The following is a 22,534-nucleotide window of genomic DNA, read 5'->3' as shown; positions in this document are numbered from 1 at the left end:
CCAATGATTGACAAGTAGTTCTGCCGGACCAAGTTGGAATACCTTAATGGCCGAGTGGTATAAAATTGTTCTCTCATACAGGAGACCCAGGGTTGAATCCAAAGTTGTAAATTAATATTATGGATTGCAGGTGAAGGAGTTTAAGTATCTCGGGGTGTTGTTCACGAATGAGAGGAAGGGGAAGACGGAGAAGGAGATCAGCCGGAGAATCGGAGCAGCAGGAGCGGTTTTGCAGTCGCTAAATCGCACTGTGGTGAAGAAAAAAGAGTTGAGCCGGAAGGCAAAGCTCTCTGTCTACCGAGCAATCTTCGTTCCTACTCTCACCTATGGTCATGAAGTGTGGGTCATGACCGAAAGTATAAGGTCGCGGGTGCAAGCGGCCGAAATGGGTTTCCTCAGACGGGTGGCTGGTATCTCCCTTAGAGATAGGGTGAGAAGTTCAGTCACCCGAGAGAGACTTGGAGTAGAACCGCTGCTCCTACACTTGGAAAGGAGTCAGCTTAGGTGGTTCGGGCATCTAGTACGGATGCCCCCCGAGCGCCTTCCTAGGAAGGTCCTCGATGCGCGTCCCACTGGGAGGAGACCCTGTGGCAGACCAAAGACCAGATGGAGGGATTATATCTCCAAACTGGCTTGGGAACGCCTCGGTATACTCCCTGAGGGAGTGGAAGAAGTTGCTCGGGATAAGGCAATCTGGAGGTCTCAGTTGGAACTGTTACCCCCGCAACCCGATTCCGGATAAGCGGTTGAAGATGGATGGATGGATGGATTGCAGCGTTAATGTTTGCATTAGAGAGCAACCTCTGTCTCTCAGTAAGTTGGTTAGTTCAAATATTTATTAGACAGGGTAGTTGTTATCTTTTCTCAGGGACAAGATTTCACAAGCATATCGCCGATGTCGGGCTGAAACCTTGTATCTCCATATTTCAACTTTGAATGCTTTTTCCTACGTAAATTAAAACCCTCCTTCTTTGTACGACCTCTTTGTACATTATGCAAAAGTCATGTGTGCTTGTAGTCATTTTTGCCATTTCCAAAAAATGCTGAAGAATTCTGATACCGTATTACAGGGTTCCCCAATAGGCGGCCCGCGGGGGGTTACTATCTGGCCCACACCAACCCCAGTAATAATGGTGGTATAAGAGCAGCAACAACACAAGTATATTGTCATTGTTGGGTGGAAATCTCGTATCTCCAAATTTGTACGTTCTTTCGCAAATCATACAAGGCCGTCGCACAGTAGTGAAAACAGCAGATCTACAAGCACACAACGCCTCGTGGTGCGAGGCGTTGTGTGCTTGTAGATCGGCTTTTTTCACTAGTAAACTAACTCTTTTGGACATACAAGATTTTCACCCAACAACGACGATATCTGAACTGTCGCTGGAGTAGCGGGAACGCCACCGTCGCCCCCTACAATGTTGTGGCCCTCGGCTTTGTACCCTAGACATGATTCGGCCCTTGGGGAAAGCTAAATGGGGAACCCTGCCGTATTATGACTTGTTATAATCGTAACCTTGCTGCACAGTAGCCTCAACAGAACGCAATGCTCTCCCCTACGAGCAAACAAGATAAAGACAGATCACTACACTACGCGCAGGCTTCTGTTCTCACAGCAAAAGACGAGTATACAGTAATTTTCCACATCACGGTTCCTACTTCCTACCTGTCATGGCGAAGGGACTTCATGTCTACATACACCGTGGAGGGATCAGGCCCAGTGGTACCCTGTAACACAACACGCACACACACACACAAACACACAACTTGGTTTCAGTATGCAGTAAAAAAAGACCTCAGTGTTCATTTATCGGTTTGTGTTCCTTGTGTAACTCAAATTTTGCTTCTGGGTGGTCCCTGGAACTAAATATGTTGAATGGGGGTCCGTGGCCAAATAAATATCATTTTGGGGGTCCTTCACATGAAAAGGTTTGAGAACCACTGACATAGTAGTCTCTCAAGAACAGACCACCTGAGCTCCATTTAAGTGAAAAGGACCTTTTCTTTGACGATGGCTGGCCAGATTGCTGACATAGAAACATGGGAATTTCAAAAAATCTTAGAAGGATTCAAAAGACACTTATAGAATCGGGTCAAAATTCTAATTTTCACGATTTTTCAAAAATAGCAGATCTACAAGCTCGCAGTGAGCTTGTATATCTGCTATTTTTCAATAGTTAAAGCATAAAATACACACACAAACACACAACTTGGTTTCAGTATGCAGTATCAGTCTCAGTGTTCATTTATCGGTTTGTGTTCCTGGGCAAATTTACATTTGTACACTTGCTAAGAAAAGAGTACAAGCACTGTCTGAGCATTGTTACCTGCATGCAGATGGCCAAGTTGACCCGGGACCCGAAGGCGGTGCTGACGGCTCGGGGGGACAGGCCCAGGTCCTTGAACAGCTTGGAGAAGGAGTGGGTGAGGGACAGGCGCGGACGCTCCTCCGCGATCACTACACAGCTCCGCACACAGGACAGGTTCAGACCCCGTGCCTGGAACACACACACACAGAGACCACGATTACTGCATGTTTTTTTGTGAGGGTACCTACCCTAGGGGACACGGGGAGAACATGCAAACTCCACACAGGAGTGAGGTGCCAGCGCTACTGACTGTGCCACCGTGCCCCCTGCTTTTTAATTTAAACTTTAACCAATCAGAATTTAGCCTACAAAAACAAATATGTTGCAACATACTGTACATGTACTGTAAGCCCCTCCCATACACTAAAATGTGTGAATGGGTTAATCCTATTGTTTTATCTTATTTGATTATGTTATCTCATCTTAATTCTGTTGTCATACACACTATTGAGGAAGCTTGAATTACAAGAATTTCAATGCCTGCAATGTTGCTATGTTTTATGTGTATGTGACATTAAACACTGTTTCGTCCTGATAGTTTTGATAATTGAGGGGCTGTGTGTGTGTGTGTGTGTGTGTGTGAGTGTGTGTGTGTGTGTGTGTGTGTGTGTGTGTGTGTGTGTGTGTGTGTGTGTGTGTGTGTGTGAGTGTGTGTGTGTGTGTGTTAGGTCATTCACCAAATATTCGAATATTCGAATATCAAAGTCACTATTCGATGTTGTTCACCGAAATCGAATATTCGCCTATTTTTTTTTTTTTTTTATGTTTTGTCTTTAAAAATATATATATATTTCGCATTGGTTTATAAAGCTTGGCTAGATAGGACGTCATAAGAATCCTGACAAGCACTTGGAATTGTAGGTATTACATTCAATGTGACTCGGTTCCGCAGATAAATATTGTGAAAATAGCAGATCTACATGCTCACAACGCCTCGCGTTGCGAGGCGTTGTAAGCATGTAGTTCGGCTATTTTCACAATGTTCGCCTCTTGCTTACTTAATATTGGCCAGTCCTGTCGAATATTCGACTATTCGAATACTTTGAGGTCGAATAATTCAAATACTAAAAATCGCTATTCGTGAATGCCCTAGTGTGTGTGTGTGTGTGTGTGTGTGTGTGTGTGTGTGTGTGTGTGTGTGTGTGCGCGTGATCCTCACCTTGAGTGCCTCAGTCTGAGTTCCCAGGCCTTTGGTGCAGAGCTCCATGACGGAGTAGGAGCAGAAGGTGTCTCTGATGCGGTACTGGCTGAGTGTGCTCAGCCACAGGGACAGGCAGCTCTCCAGCTCCAAGGGAGGAATCAGGATAGACTGATGGCCCGAGTACACACTGGAAGACCACACGGCCAGCGACAAGACAAAAGCTACAGTGAATATATCTGTGAGATGAAGCCATGCAGTGTACTTTAACCCAGTGGTTCTCAACCTTTTCAGGCCGCGACCCCCAAAATAATCATATTTGAACTGGGTTCAATTATGATGACGAGCACTAAGAGTTGAGGAATTACATTTTGTATAACACGGTTCTATTGTAAAAATAGCAGATCTACATGCTCAGATCAGCTATTTTCACAATTTCGGCCTCTAGAGGTATTAAAAGGCCTTAAATTGTCACTTTAGAATTGTGCATATACCCTCTATACACTTACATTTTATGTTGGTTTGTTCACTGTTGAGTGAGAAAACAATGTTGCACATTATGTTAATTAAGTAAATCATCTGGGGACCCCCCAAAATAATTTGGGGACCCTCGACCCACAGGTTGAGAACCACTGCTTTAACCCAGTGGTTCTCAACCGGGGGGGTCCCCAAATTATTTGGGGGGGGTCCCCAGATGATTTACTTAATGTGCAACATTATTTTCTCACTCAAGAAAGAGTAAACAAAGCAACATACAGTTTAAGTGCACATTTCTAAAGTGACAATTTAAGGACTTTTTAATACCTCTAAAATGACAAATTAAACAAATTGTCAAATATTAGAGGCCAAAAATGTTGAAAATAGCCGATCTACATGCATGTATTTTCACAATAGAACCGTGTTATACAAAATGTAATTCCTCAACTCTTAGTGCTCGTAGGGTGTCGTGGCCTGAAAAGGTTGAGAACCACTGCTTTAGCATGCATTTTGGTCCCCATCCGGAATCAATGGGGATACATTTATCAAATTATTGTCTTAGGAATGTGACAAAAAACTAAAAATATTATTGAATTAATCCTCCACGGGGTGAGTAATCAATAGAAAAAAGTCATTTTGGGGGTGAACCGCTCCTTTAAGCCCTACTTTATACTTTGTTGTACAATGTTGTCAGGTCGTATAACAGCGTTGCACAACCCCAGCAAAAATAGCAGGTATACGAGATCAAAACGCATTGCGATGCAACGCTCCATGTTACAGTACCTTGCAAGACACCACAACACAAAGCCCAGGCCACAGTAAGGATCCAGGCAGATGGCTATTTGGCGAGAGGAGTACAGCTCACACTGCAGCTTCACTGAGCGACAGAGAGCGCTGACCGCTGCGTGGGACATCTAACAGACAGAGCAGAACACAAACCTCACAATGAATCACTGTCTGAGACCTACAGAGTCACCGTCAGAGCAGTGGCGTCAGTTCAGAAAGAGCCTTTGTGCGCGTGCAAGACACCAGTCATGTTGCCATACCTTAGCAACATGCATGATACATTTATTTTAAGAAGTACATTCTATTTTTTCCCCCCTTTCTATGGTTTCTTGGGCTGGATATGGCAGCTAAACTTGGCATGTTGGTAAACATGCCACACATTTGTTTTGCACGAAAAATATTCATTGGGCCAAAAACATACGCAAAAAAAACGATGGTTTAGTGATGAGTGATCACTTTTCACAAGGTGTAAGGGGTAAATTTTTGGCCCAAGGAATGTTTTTTTGTGCAAAACAAATGCTTGCAATGGATTCAGAATAATTAAAAACACCTAGTTAGACCCCTCACATCCCACTTAAAGCATATTTTTGGGAGTGATTTTTTCCCTTATAGTACAGTGTATAGTAAGTGAAAGAGACCCAGAATTACCCTAGCTGTCAAACATTTTGCTAGGGATGTTGAATTTCAATCTTTGTTAGATATGTTAATAGACACTTTTACGAACACGTTGGTGAAGAAATCGTTTGGTAAGGAATTTATTCCCAGATTTGACAGGTATTCTGCTAATTTTCCCTGACTAAGTGTGGAGAATATACTTATAATACCTTGTTAAAGTGACCATTTTGTAAAATTTTGCATTTGTACATTTGACAAAGAGACATTCATGGGTTTATATTTAAAAGTAACTTTTATTTTCCCCCCTGGACCCAGGGTATGGCAGCTGCATACCCCTGCCATACCGAATTGACGCCCCTGCGTCAGAGAGGAAGCTAAAGCAATGTTGAACTTTGTTAGAACTTGGGGATGTAATAGATACCTACAGTAAACAAAACATGATATAAAAATATATAAAATATTGTCGATCATCTTTAATCTTTTGAAGTAATCGGCAGTTGAATTCCATTCACTCTCACTTTATAGTGAAACAGGTCTAAAAATCACACATTTAGCAAATACGAAAATGCAAACAAATTATAAACTGCCAATATACAGATGTTCCACCTTATTTTGCAAGGACTCGTTTGAGTACAACACATTGGTATAATCCGCTTTGTTACATCTGTTTATGTGCTAAAAGTGTGATTTTGAGAACTGTTTCACCACACAATGAGAATGAATGTTCCTTGCTCAAATGCATCTGAGAAAGATGACCAGTAATTTATTTACATCATGTACATCACTTTAAGTTGTTATGCAGCAACCTGTTGATAGTGGGTATACGTGTAAGAGGCTGCACAACAGGAAAATAGTATGTTTCTGTGTCTTACTTTGACCCCGGTAAGCATGCCTGTGGTGGACACACTGAAGTCCAGGTAGGCCATCATCTCTGCTGTAGGTGGCTTGTAGATCTGGGCGGGCCGGCGGCGAGGGAGGTCATCTGGAAACACACACAATATCACTGATATGAGCAGTGGCGTCAGTTCAGCAAAAGCTAGGGTATGGCAAAGATGGGAGTCCTCATGGAAAATAGGTATAACACGGTTCTATTCAGTTTTTTTACACAGGTTTCTACGGTTTCTTGGGCTGGATATGGCAGCCTGGAATGGTTGTGCAGCTAAAGTTAGCATGTTAGTAAACGTGCCACAATTAACAATAATGCATTGCACCTGTGCAGCTGACCTGCGGAACCTGGAAATATACCATTTTGTCAAGCTGGGAAGAATACAAGTCTGGAGACTATAATCATAATACCAGGTTAAAGTGACCATTTTGTTACATTTTGCATTTGTAGTTATTGTACTGTAATTTAACAACATAATAACCAGCACAGATAGAAAAAGAGACATTCATGGATTTATATTTAAAAGTAACTTTTATTTCCCCCCCCTGGACCCAGGCTATGGCAGCTGCATACCCCTGCCATACCCAATTGATGCCCTTGGATACAAGACTACCTGGCTGCAGACACTAGGGTCCTGTTGATGTCCACGGGAGACAGGAACATCAACAAGTGGCAGGAAGTGACCTCACACCTCTTTCTTGCTCTACCCCATGGAGGTTCTGTTTAGGGTTAGGGGGTAGAGTTGGGTTGTCTAAAAGATAAAAGATAACATGTACACATAGCGACAATGCGGCTCAAAGGGACTGTAGTGCCTTGGACTGCAAGGCAGAGACGTCACGTGACCTCCACAAGCGGCATGAAGTCACTTGACACTGTGAGGTCACTTCCTGCCACTTGTTGATGTTCCTGTCTCCCGTGGACATCAACAGGACCCTAGTGTCTGCAGCCAGGTGCTGCTCCTTGGATATGAGTTCAAGAAGTGTACAATAATCTAAGTGACATTCAAAGCAGGGCTTCATTGATCAGCAGACGTTGGCTTAGATACACTAAACTAAATACATTACGACCAATGAGTATGTAACCCTTACAAGTCAACAAACAAGCAAAGAAAACAAATTAGTCAAAATGTCTTTGGTTATCCTATATTCAAATTGGCTAATGGGAGGGCGAGTGGGTGGGGCCTCTAGTATATAAATAAAGATGAGGTCCTTCAATGTAAACTACTGTACCACTGCAAGAAGGATTAAACACAATCACAAACAGCACTTAAATTAAAATGATCAAACCATAGGTAGTGGTTTTGACAACAACAGGGTTCCCACACATTTTTACCAATGAATTTCCAAAACCTTTCCAAAACTTTTCCAGACAATTTAACCCAATTTCCAGGATTATATAACAATAATTCAGCGCAATAACGAGTCTCTTACTCCTATGTGCATTGTGAAATGCCCAAAGACAGATAGTGTAGCAAAAATAAAGCGTGCACGCTGCGAACGGACCGTGGCGTGCGTGCGGATCGTGCAAAAGGTATAAAAATCGTGGCAGGGAACTCAAAATCGATTTATGGTGGCAGTAAATGAGTTAACAAAATCACTAACCAAAAACAATGCATGCATAGCCGTTTTTTCCAGGACCTTCCAGGACCCTTGATCAATTCCAAAGCTTTTCCAGTACTGGAAAAATATTTTTCTAATTTCAAAAATATTTCCAGGAATTTCATGACCGTGGGAACCCTGCAACAATGTCATACAGTTCTATCATCTGAGCGTCAGTGTTCATTGTCGGTACTTCACCTGTGTCTATGATCATTGGCCAAGTTTTGACGTTCACAGATGCAGCAGCCTCTTTAGAGCGTAGGATTCTCATGAGGGTTTGAGTGGTGAGAATAGCAGCTGCTTTACTGACCTAGGAACAATATAGAGAAATAAATAGTTTTTGCTTATGAGGAATGTATTGTTAATAACCACACAAAAAAATATGTATTCAGTGATCACAGTACTATAAGTAAAATAGAATAAAACCCACATAAGAGATACAGAAGGGGCGGAACATTTGCCAAAAAAGTTCAAGAGTTAAAAAAAGACTGTATCAAGTACTTTATTTACAGGTCTGTTTTACCAATTATAGAGGGTTTAAGACGTGGTACTGGATATGCATCTCTGCAAATAAAAGGTGAATTGATCCCAGTGCATGACGGAGGAGGATTTCACGATAAATTAAAACCCCACGATACGATTATCGTGAGTGTTTTTTATCACGAAAAACAATAATATCGTTTAACGTCCCATCCCTAGTGGTCGCATGATGAATTTTTGGACCTCAATGCTTATATGAGACGATTTAAGATGACTCAATGTTATTCTCCATAGGGAATGACTTCATTGGAACCGGGGGATGAACGAGTGTGTGTTTGAGAGCGCGTGACTGCGTCAGAATAAACCCACACGTACATCAATGATCATGCGAACAGTGGGCAGTGTGGCAGCTAGGTTCTGAGGATGAGGAGGTCTGACGGTCACAGGAACACAGCCGGCATAGAGACAGCCATAGAAAGCGGCTATCAAGTCAATGCCTGAAGGAGAGACAAAGAGAGACAGAGACAGAAGACAGAAGAGCGGTTTTAACCACACATTTTTACCAATTAATTTCCAAAACTTTTCCAAAACTTTTCCAGAATATTGAACCCAATTTCCAGGACTATATAACAATAATTCAGCTCAATAACAAGTCGCTTACTCCTATGCGCAATGCCCAAAGACAGGCAGTGTATGCCAGTGGTTCTCAACCTTTTCAGGCCGTGACCTCAGAAATAATCATATTTTAACTGGGGACCCCGGCACCTTGACGAGCACTAAGTTGAGGAATTTTGTATAACACGGTTTGTGAAAATAGCCAATCTATATGCTCACAACGCCTCGCGTTGCGAGGCGTTGTGGGCATGTAGATCTGCTATTTTCACAATTTCTGCCTCTAATATTTGACAATTTGGCCAATGTTTAATTTGTCATTTCAGAGGTATTAACAAAATCAATAACCAAAGACAATGCATAGCTATTTTTTTCCAGGACCTTCCAGGACCCTTGATCAAATCCCAAACTTTTCCAGTACTGCAAAAATATTTTTCTAATTTCAAATTTCATGACCGTGGGAACCCTGAATATAGTATTTGTGGGGCTCAGAACCTACCAGGAGGATAGAGCAGGGCAACATTTTCTCCAGTGTTGATGCAGCTCTTCTCATTGAGCGCTGCTGCTATCTTCTCTGCTCGCTTGTGGAGCTGCAAGCAGGTGGCGGTGCACACCGACACCCCCTGGAGGACAGAGGAAGATGGTGCAGAGAGACGCAACAGTCAAGTGTACAGTAATTAATGTTGACCTGAAAAAAAGTCTTAAAGATCCTAACAGTTTTCTGAAAAACCTATGTTGTTCTCAAACTTTTTCATGTCAAGGACCCCCAAGAATTATATGTATTTTACCACGGACCCCCATCTGAAAATATTTAGTTCCAGGGACCAAGAGAAAGAGGTATTGGCGTTACAAATGTCTGCTTTCAAAATATATATCGGACATTATTTGGCATTGGTTTAATAGGCAATATCTCTGCAATGTCACAAAGACCCTTTTATTCTTTTGAGTATGTACTGTATGTCAGTGGTTTTCAACCCTTTTCATATCAAGGTCCATTATTTATATGCCTTTTGAGCCACAAGACCACCATTTGATGAGATTTGGCCTCTCAGACCAAAAACTTAGAATATTGTGTTGTTGTTGGATTTTGTCCACATTTCCATGCTGATGTGGTCCCATGGGAGAGATACTGTAACAAGCAAACGTTGATCAAAATAACAATTATTCTACATTCTCTAATTGTGTAGACATCTTGTAAATTAAGGAATGCGGATGTTTAACAATAATAAACAATAATGTAACTCTTTAGGGTGTGAAATGAAACCAAATGGACCCGTTTCATTTTACGCTCTCAAGAGTTAAAGATCTGGGGACCACCTGGAATCCCTTGAAGGACCACTGGTTGATAACCACTGTGTCTGTTAGGGCATTCACCAAATATTCGAATATTCAAATATCAAAGTCACTATTCGACCTTGTTCACCAAAGTCAAATATCCGCTTTTTTTTCTTCTTTTTTTCTCTCTTTTAAAACTTGGCTAGATAGGAAGTCATAAGAATGAGTTGTCAATGCCCCTATGGATGAATTTGTAAATGCTCTATACCAGGGGTTCTCAAACCTTTTTAGGCCCTGGCCCCCAAAATAAACATATTTGAACTGGGGACCCCCACCCTGACAAGCACTTGAAATTGTAGGTATTACATTTTATGTGACTCGGTTCCATAGATAAATATTGTGAAAATAGCCGATCGGCTATTTTCACAATGCTCGCCTCTTGCTTACTTAATATTTGACAGTTTGGCCAGTCCTGTAGAATATTCGACTATTCGAATACTTTGAGGTCGAATAATTCAAATACTAAATATCACTATTCGTGAATGCCCTACTGTGTGTATGCAGTGTAAAAGGTCAAAGCGGTACCTTGTTATTGAGCAGCACATACAGAACATGGTCTGGGTCCGTCTGTGCCCGCCACTGCAGCGCCTCACTCAGATACTGATGCTGATGGAAACAAACAATCACACGTCACTCCTTTACATTAAACAGTATACATAAGTACTGTACTGTATATATACAATGTTATGTTTTGCAGAGGGAAGGAAGCTAAACGTAGAATAAGTGATTTTCTTTGGGTCAAAGTATGTGTTAAATATCTCTATATATTCTGATAGCACTCATTGCTATAGAGTGTTTGTTCAGTAACAGGAGTATCCATGACTCCCCAGCTCTTTAACCCATTTAGAACGGGTACACAAACTACACATTAGTGTGTATCATTATTTTATGCTTTAACTATTGAAAAATAGCAGATCTACAAGCTCACAGCGCGGCTATTTTTTTTTAAATCTTGAAAATTTGAATTTTGACCTGATTCTATAAGTGTCTTTTGAATCCTTCTAAAAACCCCTATGTTTCTATGTCAGCAATCTGGCTAGCCATCGTCAAAGAAAAGGTCCTTTTCACTTAGCTGGAGCTCAGTTAGTCTGTTCTTGAGAGACTACTAGTATGTCAGTGGTTCTCAAACGTTTTCATGTCAAGGACCCCCTCGAATTATATGTATTTGGCCATGGATACCATCTGAAAATATTGTATCGTTACAAATGTTCACTTTAAAGATACATATATTCAAAGATTTGCACACATTTTCACGACTTTTCAAAAATAGCAGATCTACAAGCTCACAGCGCGGCACTCGGTGCCGCGCTGTGAGCTTGTATATCTGCTATTTTTCAATAGTTAAAGCAGTCAATAATCCTAGGCCTAAATGGGTTTTAATAAACGTAAAATGCATTTTCCGGTCGGGATACCAATTTTATCCAAACAGGATAGAGGATACAGATTAATCGAGTAAAATTAGAAGTGATGACGCAAAGAAACAAGAAGACAGAATTGGAAGTGGAACACTATAAAATGAAGCAGATAAATGCTTCATTTCTCTCTCCTGGTTGGCTGAAATTTTTTCAACCCACCGGAAAATGTATTTTAGTCGACAGTCCGCAGTTCACAAAAAAGTATTTTGGCAGGCCTTGATGGTGTCTAATGGCTCAGAATGGGTGGGACTCCTGTTACTGAACAAACACTCTATAGCAATGATCACTATCAGAAAATAGTACTTTAACATTTTCCACAAAAAAACGTACCCAAGGAATATCACTTACCCTACCTTTAATCTCTTAATAAAACTCTCAGGAAATAAAGAGGAACGTTAATGCTTAAGTGCTTGAGTAAAGATCGTAGCGTGCATATATACTCAGACTGCTTCCTGGCATGAGCTCGGGTAATGTGATTATCACTGGCAAATGTGCAGACAACGTATTCTACGCAGACAGAGCCAATCTGTCCATTAAAATAATGACCAACTGATCTCCTTGAGGCAGATCCTGTGCCACCACGTATAGTTAAATATCTACCGGCATGCCATTTCCTTGCTCACATCCAGACACAATGTCAGGATACAAAATAATGTTCATATGGATGTGGAAATAAATATATAATGCCACAATTAGGGGTGGGCGATATGGAAAAATACAATATCACAATATTTTCCCAAGCTGTATCATGATACAAGATCTTATCACGATTCTTTTTCATGTTGTTTTTCATGTTTTTTTTAATTGTTGTTACTTAACAGTACAACCACCAACAAGGTAAGAAAAACTAAAAGAAAAAGGAGTAACAGACCAATTAGACCAGTGGTCCTCAATGTGGGGTCCAGTGACTCTCTAGGTTCCTTTTGGGAGGTCTAAATTGATCCTTACAAGTATGTAATTCTGACAGTATAGAGTATACCCTTATGGGTCAATTTGGTTTCATTTGTATACTGTCAGAGTTAAGGGGAGACCTTCACATTTTAAAGTTTGTGAAAAACTGATTCAGGCAAAAAAATTGCAGGTTTAAATGAATTCTGCAATGAATCTCTGTATTAATTAACAATTCAACAGGATTTTTGATAAGGCTCCCTCATTGTATCACGATATATATACGATATCTCTGAAAAGGCATATCGTGGAGACATTGTATCGTCTCAACGATATTTATCACCATATCGCCCACCCCTAGCCACAATACAACATAGGCAATGACAGGCAGACATCAAAGAAATTGGTGTGAGCGGGCTTTTGAGGATACATGAGGGAGGGCATCAGAGAAGAACCATGATCCTTACCATCATGGTGGGCCACATACAGAGCTACGTATGTCCAGAGAGAGTTACGAAAGCAGGAAGACAGAAGAGACAGTCCAACATGTTTCAATACAAACAACTGACTTCTGATTGAACCTGCCATTATTAAACAAACAAACTCTGTCCCTAACAATCAAAGAAAAAGTACTCACATTTTTTACATAAAGGGATATTCACTTTAAAAAAATAACTTGTGGTCATTTTATCATCTAATCAGGCTTTTGGGAACACCCAGGACAGTTTTTGAATTGCTTGATTCAGTATTTAGATATTTGATATCCATTGTGCCCCCATTTTCCCCCTTCTATTCCTATACAAACGAATTGTAACTTCAAACTCCATTTTAACCATGATACGGTAGATTCAATGAAAACACCTGTCCCTTTTCTTTCTGGTAACTCCAGACACCCTATATCCCTTTAAGTAAAAGTATCAATATTGCAATTTAGAAGTCACAAGTAACAAGTAAAAGTCTGGAATTCAAAATGCACTCGAGTAAAAGAACAAAAGCATTGGTATCAAAATATACTTAAAGTGCAAAAGTAAAAGTGCTCATGCAGAAGGTCCCATTTCACAAGTTTTCAAATGTATGAAGATCTACAAGCAGATCTACAAGCTCGCAATGCGTTGCATCGACGCATTGTGAGCTTGTAGATCGTCTATTTTCAAATGGGAGAAATGTATTTAGGGATGAAGTGGGTAAAATCAAAATCAAACCTTACAAAGTAACTAGAAACTTAAGTTTTCAAATAATTGCAGTGGAGTAAAAGTATAATATTTGGAAATACTCCAGTAAAGTAAAAACACTTAAAAATTGTACTTAAGTACAGTACTTGAGTAAATGTACTTACAGTAGTTACTTTACACCACTGCTAACAATTCATTTGGATGAACATATGGTAAAGAGAGATAGACATATAGAATCATATCAGTGATATAACAGTAGACATAGCTTCTGATGTAGGGTGTTATAGACCAGTGGTTCTCAACCTTTTCAGGCCGTGACCCCCCAAATAATCATATTTGAATTGGGGACCCCTAACCCTGCACAAACACTTGGAATTGTAGGAGTTGGCATTACATTTAGTTTGACTCGATCCATTCCATAGTGAAAATAGCCGATCTACATGCTCACAACGCCTCGCAACGCGAGGCGTTGTGAGCATGTAGATCTGCTATTTTCACAATTTCCGCATCTAACATTTGACAATTTGACCAATGTTTGACCAAAGGTACTAAAAAGGTCTTTAAAGTCCTTAAATTGTCACTTTAGATCCTTTCTATACACTTATACTATACCGGTATGTTGGTCTGTTTACTGTTGAGTGAGAAAACAATGTTAACATTTAGCTAAACATCTGGTGACCCCCCAAAATAATTTGGGGACCCCTCTGGGTGTCCCGACCCACATGTTGAGAACCACTGTTATAGACAGTGTGTGTGTGTGTGTGTGTGTGGTCCCGTTACCTTCCTGACCAGGTCCTGGTCTTCAATCATCCCCAGGTCTCTCCCTGAGGCCTGAGCTATCCTCTTCCCAGCCACCAGGTTACCCACCATGATGGAAGCTGGACCCACACCCACTGCAGAGACACACAGAGAGTCTCGAAATCACTTCACAGGCACATTTAAAGCAATTTCTCTCAAGAGGTGGTGCCATAGTTTTGTACTTTTTCTGTTTTGTATGTGTCTATGAAGTTAATATTATTCTAATACTGTAGGCCACCGGGTGGGATATAATGTGCAGATTTGTCTTCCCTGTGTATTTGGGTAGGAGGCACAAAGGAGACTCTTTGTGTCTCCTAATGCACTGGCTCAGAAATGCGACAAAAACATATCCACAAAATACATTATGTATGAATTCTAAGCTTCATGGGGTGCGTGATTGTTAGAAGAAAAATCATGTTTTGCGTGAACTACTCCTTTAAGCACCTGCCTTTCTCTCTCTCAACCTCTCTTTCGCTTTACCGCTTTGATTTATTGATTGATTGAAGACTTTATTAGAGGTTTGCATAGAAAAAAGTACAGTTTCATGATTTTCAAGGTCAACTAAAAGGAGATCCTAGAAAAGACAGGTAAATACAAAGTTTGTTATTGCCAGTTGCGAATGGCTGCCGCCTGTAAGTGGTTTTTCAGGGCGATTTTAAAGGATGCTAGGGAACCACACTCCTTTAAGGCCTTTGGTAGGGCGTTCCACATTTTGGTGGTATAGCAGAAGAACGAGTTTGACCCTTTGTTTGAGTTGACTTGCTCCTCCTCCCTCTCTCCCTCTCTCTCACCTGGCTGTTTGGTGCGTGGCTTGGGCAGGTTGGTGACGCAGGTGTGCGGGCACATGAGGATGTTGCAGGGGTGCAGGTTGCCCTCCAGGAAGAACTGCTTGGTGTCTGAGATGTGGATGCCTCCCAGCGGGGTCTTTGGTAAGGTGTTGGCAGAGACCAGCGCCAAGCAGTACACGCCCACCTGGTGCATGCTGTCTATTGCCTGGACAAAACACCAACAAAGAGTCAGAAAACAGCAGGAATACTGGATAGAGCAGGGTTCCTCAATAGGCGGCCCGCGGGCCATTTGCGGCCCGCGGGGGGCTACTGTCTGGCCCACACCAACCCCAGTAATAATGGTGGTATAAGAGCAGCAACAACAGTATATCGTCGTTGTCGGGTGGAAATCTCGTATCTCCAAATTTGTACGTTCTTTCGCAAATCATACAAGGCCGTCGCACAAAAGTAGTGAAAACAGCAGATCTACAAGCACACAACGCCTCGCACCGCGAGGCGTTGTGTGCTTGTAGATCGGCTGTTTTCACTAGTTTAAATCATTTTTAAAATGATAAATTCAAAGCGAACGGTTTTGGACATAAAAGATTTTCATCCAACAACGACGAAAACTGTCGCTGGAGTAGTGGGAACGCCACCGTCGCCCCCTGCAATGTTGTGGCCCTCGGCTTGGTACCCTAGACATAATTCGGCCCTTGGGGAAAACTAATTGGGGAACCCTGGGATAGAGAGTTGGTATGTATTTGGACTGTCTATAAACACAATTTCAGAATGAGATATCCACCATTTGGTAACAAAGTGAACCATATTCTTACAAAACAACAACAATAGACCATAGTCACACAGCGGACATGTTGGCATTTTGCATTGAATAAACTAGTGATAGTGAAAGATATAGCGGTGTTCAGGCAAGTCCTGGAAAAGACGCGCTGTGATTGGCCAGAGGCACTTTGAGTGACAGTTCACCCCCAAACATTATTTAATTTTCTGGACCCCTGGTTTACAACTTCTAACGGTGCTGACTCAGTCGGCTCATGCGACTTTCGCAACGGCTCAAGGTCACCTGAGACGACGCGCCTCCGTCGCATTTGTTGGAAAAGTAATGTCGGTGTCCATGTTTTCTCAGTGTTGCATTCAGCCAATGAGAACGCAGGGAGGGCGGCGCTTGCCCGAATGCCACTACGATTCACTATTATGCTGAAAAAGAGGGGTGGCATTTCATTAACTTAATAGCCAAATGGCCACCGTGTGAATATGGTCTATTGAGAACAACTGACATTGTGAACCCATAAAATGTATGAGCAGCATTTTGATACATCAGTTTAATGTGTAGTAATAGTTAGCTATTTTATGAGGTTATTTACTTGTATAACACGGCTCATCCACTGGAAGCTGTCCTCCTCACTGGCATCTGGCCTCTGCTCTGCCACGATCACCACCCTCTCATCATAGAACACAGTCACTGAGAATACAGCGATCCTGAGACACACACACACACACGCACACGCACACACACACGCACACGCACACACACGCGCACACACACACGCGCACACACACACACACACACACACACACACACACACACAGACAGACAGACAGACAGACAGAGAGAGAGTTTTATATACGGTTTGAGATGGCTTTTCATTGCCGGTTTCCAATATCACACAAAATCCCTTCTTTGCTTTGGCCTTCAATACCTACTCTCTACCACCAGAGGTCAGGAGACACCGCCACACTTTTACCTACAGTGCAGGTTGTTTCCTATACATTGTGTACATCAGTGGTGGAAAGAGTAAAGGTATCAATACTGCATTGTAGTCCAGTAATCAAAATGTACTTCAAAAGTACAAAAGTATTGGCATCAAAATATCACCAAAAGTAAAAGTACTCATTGTACAGAATGTACCATTTCACAAGTTCAAAATGTATACATGTATGTATAAATGTATACTTTTGAAAATAGCAGATCTACAAGATCTACAGCAGATGTAGATCGCCTATTTTCAAATGGCCGAGATATGTAAAGAGTTGAAGTGGTTAATGTATGTTTAGTGATAATAATCGAAATAAATAATCTAAATTTTTGCAAAGAAACTAGTAACTAACACTAATTGTAGTGGAGTAAAAGTACAATATCTGCCTCTGAGATGTAGTGGAGTAGAAGTAAAAGTATAGAAAATAGTAAAGCAAAAATCCTCTGAAGTGTACTCCGGTTTACACCACCGGTGTGCAAGGAAAAATACACCAAGTGCTTGTACAGTGTCTCTTTTGTCTTCCCCAGACAGCACCACCATGCAGGCGTTGTTGACGTTACCTCCCGCGGAACACGGTCTTGACGGGCTCCACAGCCAGAGCGGTGGCCACCAGGTCATCAGAGTTGTGTCTGCGTCCGCTGACCATCAGCAGGCCCTCGTTCTTCCCCACCACGAAGATCAGACTTCCCTGTGGAGAGAGAGCACGGGTCAATATCCACCGATAGTCTGAGAGCCTCCACAATAGGGCTGTGACGATTACAAATTTAAATAAATTCAAATCTGATCTTTTTTTCCAATATAAACAAATTCAGTCAACAGCACTGGCCAATCCAAAAATTGTACTTTTACTCGACTACAATTTTTTTTTCTTCTTTGTCATGGATATACAATAACTGGTCAATAACTTTACCAGAAACCCAAGTGATGACTAATTGAAGAAGGTTAGAACAGAAGGGCACCATGGGAATTTCTGCTCTGAGCCCCAACAGTCTCATTGTGGGCATGAGATCTATTTAGCCACTGCCTTGTCAACTTATTATAGACCACTAATTTAAATAATGCAATACGAATAAGTCGGTAGTAAAATATTTATAATCGTGAAAAAAGTCTAGTGCGCATCAAACAATAATAAAAACATAATTATGACTGATGTTTTTTGGCTAAACGGCAAAATGGTTGGAATTTCAGTTCCTTAGTTTTGTATTCTTCTCAGTTCTCTGTCAGCTGGAATTGTCTAGTCAAATGATGTGTGGTTTGTCCACTGGACCGCAAGTTCTGTTCTTGCTGATGAGACAAATACTTGGAATAATGATGAGAGAGCTCTGTCCAGTTCCATGTATTTGCATCAGTCATCAAACGTCTACTTTTAGCATTTTAATGGTTTAAATTGTATCATTGTATCATCATTTCCCATGCTACTGTAACCCAACCATGAACCAGCCCCCAACAGCCCTGCCAATTGATTGAAGTGTTTATTAGAAGTTTGCATAGGCAAAGGTACGGTTTCATGATAGTACAGTTCACTGGTACAACGTCAACTAAAAGGAGACCCTAGTATGTACTGTATACAAATACATAAATATAAATTATATTCTAAACCAGGAAAAGAAGGGAAGGTACACAAATACATGTGAGATTTCAGTTCCTTATTTCTTTTTCTCAGTTCTCTGTTTGCTGGAAAGTTCTAGTCAAATGATTAATGGTTTGTCAGAATGTGACTTTGCAATAGTTGTTGCAATTCATTTTCCCATCAACAATTATTTGTATACTATGTCTTTTTTGTCTGATGACATTTGTTATGCTGCCACGGTCAATCCTGTGTTCATTCAAACTGCCCTACTCATTTAGTTAGTTTCAAGAGTTGTGGTTTCCGTTAAGTTGAACAAGCTTATTCGATGTTGATGATAAAGTCTTTGCGTAGGTGGTGTAACGTAAGGGTTATGCCAGTGCCATTCTAATTATTCGACCTCAAAGTATTCGACTATTCTAATACTTTGAGGTCGAATAATTCGAATACTAAAAATCCCTATTCGTGAATGCCCTACCCTCTAGGGTGTTGTGCTCTGAAAATAGCAGATCTAAAGGCCCACAACTGAGCTTGTAGATCGTCTATTTTCAGCATGCAACCAAGTGTAAAATCAGCCATTACGACACCATCTAGCCAAGGCCAAAATGCATTTCGGTCCACAAAATCACTGTCTTAACTTACAGGGCCAATGAACCCCAGGAGTCCCGACCTCACAAATGGAATCTCTCCAATGGGAGCACCGCTGGCATTGACTGGAATGACCTGCACACACAATCACACCAAGACACACATGATGTTAGAGCAGGGGTCTTCAACGTTTTCAGGCCAAGGACCCCTTAGTTGAGAGAGAGATGAAGCAGGGACCCCCACAACCTTTTCATAGATTCCATTATAGTTTCATTGGTTTGTCAGCACAATAATCAGTGTACTTTGGAATCATGTACATTTGTATTTTCAGATATTTAACAACTTGAACCGTCATTACTTAATAAACTTGACCTTTCACTCTGTACTCTATTTCCCTCTACACCAACACTCTTTGCCGAAAATAGCCGATCTACAAGCTCACAATGCCTCGCAGCGCGAGGCATTGTGAGCTTGTAGATCTGCTATTTTCGGCTAAAGTTTTCAGAATATGGACACTAAGGGTTCAAGTAGTTAACTCAGTGAATGCCACCCTTTATTCAAAATCTACAAAACTGGTGCCAGCCATTTTGCTTAATTTTGCCTTTTTATGGGGGCCAAAATCATATTTTGTACTTAAATTACATATATAAATCTATGCTTCTATCGAAAGCCACACTACCCCTCTTACAAAGGAAAACATGTATATTTATATATATATATCCTATCATTAGATTTGGGCTTCAATAGAACATGTGTAAGATGTCTTGATCATCATCATATGTGTGTGCTGTGATGGGCCCTGTGTGCAATCTGGAGTGCAATACCATTTGAAAACCACCAGAGGGTGGTCTCCTACTATCTGATCAACTAACAGAAGAAGGAAGAAGACGTCCATCTTTTTTTTGGTTTGGGCCTGTTGTTTACATTTTGGCCAGGCCTTTTAGCTAGCATGCTATAACACTTCGGAACCCTGGCGATCGCGATCAAGGATAGGTAGAGAAGAATGGATGGCACCGCTGGAATCCTGAGAATTTTCTGCGTTTTTTGAGTACTTATAGTTCGTCAGGGATGCACGGGAAAGTGTATAAACGAACGTTTTAGATAACATTTAAACGGCCGGAACCAATCTTCGGCTATACCGATTTTCCGCCGGACTGTGTTACACTGGTGCTACAGTCAAATCGGCCGTATCGCTCAGGTCACGGAGGCATATGGCCAACTTCTAGAGCGATTTTTTTGAAATTACAATTATGAAAAAATGATAAAACTTTTGATTAATTAAAAAGACGTAAAAGACGTTTATGGCACCGAGGTCCAAAGACGTATAAGACGTTTATGGCGTTCAGTGAGTTAATATAAAAAAAGTTTCAATCACTCAAAGATTTGGAAGACCCCCTGTAGTAACTCTGAGGACCCCCTAGGGGTCCCGGACCCACTGTTGAAGACCCCTGTGTTAGAGAATAGATACAGAATACAAAAAGCATAGTTACAATATCCAGTAGTTATCATTCTGGTGATAAAAAAAGGATAAAGGGAGAAATTATCTTGTAGGGTTCTCTGGCCCAACACGGCCTATCATAAACTGGTCGTTGCGATGCAAACTACAGTACAATGTATTATATTATTAACCAACCAACAGCGGGCATGAGGAATCCAAGGCTTTTGGCTTGTCTCCCTGCATAACATGAGGGCGTTTGGATGAAACCATCTATATATAACAAGGCAAAGAAACATTTCATGGAGCCTGCAGCAGCCTACAGTATCCATCCACGCTCTCAAAGGTTTAGTTCCATACCTCAAAGGTGTTTTTGGTGAGACCAGGCAGGCCGTAGTACATGTTGCCTCCGGCGCGGGAGTTGATCACTATCTCTCCTATCTCGTCTGTTTTACATAGCTGAGGAGGCCCGTCGGGCTTAACAATGCACATCAGGGCTGTGGACACACACAAACACATCGCTGTGACATGTATACATACCAATAATAGGAGCTATTCAAATGACTGCCTAGGGGCGGCAGTAGCTCAGGGGTAGAGAAACCGTCATTAGAACACGGAGGGTTCCCGAAGGGTTCGCAGTTCGATCCTGTGCTCCCCCAGAGTTAGTGTCGAAGAGTCCTTGAGCAAGACTCTGAACCCCTAAGTTGCTCCCGACTCCCGGTAAGCAGGTTGGTGCCTTGCATCGTTTCCTCCGCCATCGGTGTGTGAATGTGTGTGTGAATGGGTGAATGTAATGCTCAATCTATGTAAAACGCCTTGGATAAAGGCGCTATGTAAATGCACCATTTAACATTTACTGTCGTACATACAATTGAGAAATAGGCATTTAGCAGACGCTCTTAATCAAGAGTGACTTACAGTACAATTAGCGAGGACATCAGTACAAGTTAACACATCAAATGCATAGAAACAGTCAATGAAAAACATACAGCAGGTAGACCAAGAACCTATCGTCAGTCAAAATAAAATCAACTAGAAGCAGTGCTCTTCCGAGCACAGGTCTCCACCAGGCCGTGCGTTCTGGTGGTGCTACTGTATAATAGGCCAATGTAAAAAGGTGGCATATGTTCTTCACCTTAGATCTTTCATGGCAATCGGACGCTGCATGCATGATTTGAAGCATTGTGTTCCAAAAATGTGTTTTGCTAAAGTCTACCTGCTGGTGGCGCTATAACAGGTGAAAAAGGTAGCATTTGTTCCTTGACCTAGTGGGAATATGTGTGGCAAATTTCACGGTAATCGCAAGCTGCGTTGATGATTTGAGGCATTTTGTTCAAAAACTGAGCAATCCTGCAAACTTTGGAAGCAAATATTAGCCAATCAGGATGGAATATGAAATATCAAACGGATCGGACTTGATCACATGACTATAGAGATACTGTGTACCGATTTGCGTGATTTTTGGATACAATCTCAAGGAGTAATATCCAAAAATGTGTTTTACACAAGTCGGCCCAAGGTGGCGCTATAAAAGGCTGATGTGAAAAATGCAGGGCAAAGGTTTATCCTTAGCCTCTAGGGAGTGCGCTTACAAAGTTTGAAACTGATCGGTGAAGTTATAGGTAAAACCTCAAATCGGCCTGTTATAGCGCCACCATGAGGCTGATTTCAAAAATTTTAAGTGGCATTTCTTCTTCGACCTAGTGGGAACGTGTGTGCGCGATTTCATGATGATTGCACTTTGCGTTTGGGATTTGAGGCATTTTGTTCCAAACGGCTCAATCCTACAAACTTTGGAAGCCGATCTTAGCCAATCAGGATGGAATATGAAAA

The 22,534-nt window shown here is 41.5% G+C and overlaps 1 protein-coding gene across 2 annotated transcripts in view; it reads right to left on the bottom strand.

Annotated features, from left to right (window-relative positions):
• dip2bb (disco-interacting protein 2 homolog Bb) overlaps window positions 1–22,534 on the bottom strand; it is an 84,104-nt gene that overhangs the window by 5,198 nt on the left and 56,372 nt on the right. For both annotated transcript variants that reach the window (XM_080728741.1, XM_080728742.1), the window contains exons 19-33: window positions 21,062–21,198; window positions 19,321–19,401; window positions 17,672–17,799; window positions 16,719–16,833; window positions 15,361–15,562; window positions 14,552–14,664; window positions 10,822–10,902; window positions 9,461–9,584; window positions 8,725–8,846; window positions 8,068–8,179; window positions 6,258–6,367; window positions 4,768–4,898; window positions 3,529–3,697; window positions 2,328–2,498; window positions 1,667–1,728 (exon numbers count right to left, since the gene is read on the bottom strand). In XM_080728741.1, the coding sequence (XP_080584867.1) occupies window positions 1,667–1,728; window positions 2,328–2,498; window positions 3,529–3,697; window positions 4,768–4,898; window positions 6,258–6,367; window positions 8,068–8,179; window positions 8,725–8,846; window positions 9,461–9,584; window positions 10,822–10,902; window positions 14,552–14,664; window positions 15,361–15,562; window positions 16,719–16,833; window positions 17,672–17,799; window positions 19,321–19,401; window positions 21,062–21,198 (1,858 nt within the window). The remainder of the gene's footprint in view (window positions 1–1,666; window positions 1,729–2,327; window positions 2,499–3,528; window positions 3,698–4,767; window positions 4,899–6,257; window positions 6,368–8,067; window positions 8,180–8,724; window positions 8,847–9,460; window positions 9,585–10,821; window positions 10,903–14,551; window positions 14,665–15,360; window positions 15,563–16,718; window positions 16,834–17,671; window positions 17,800–19,320; window positions 19,402–21,061; window positions 21,199–22,534) is intronic.

Source organism: Nannobrachium achirus (assembly GCF_963921795.1).
Source record: "Nannobrachium achirus genome assembly, chromosome: 6".
In the NCBI taxonomy this organism is placed as follows: Eukaryota; Metazoa; Chordata; class Actinopteri; order Myctophiformes; family Myctophidae; genus Nannobrachium; species Nannobrachium achirus.
The sequence above is the reverse complement of the archived record's forward strand: the minus strand, read 5'-3'. Positions and strand labels throughout refer to the sequence as shown.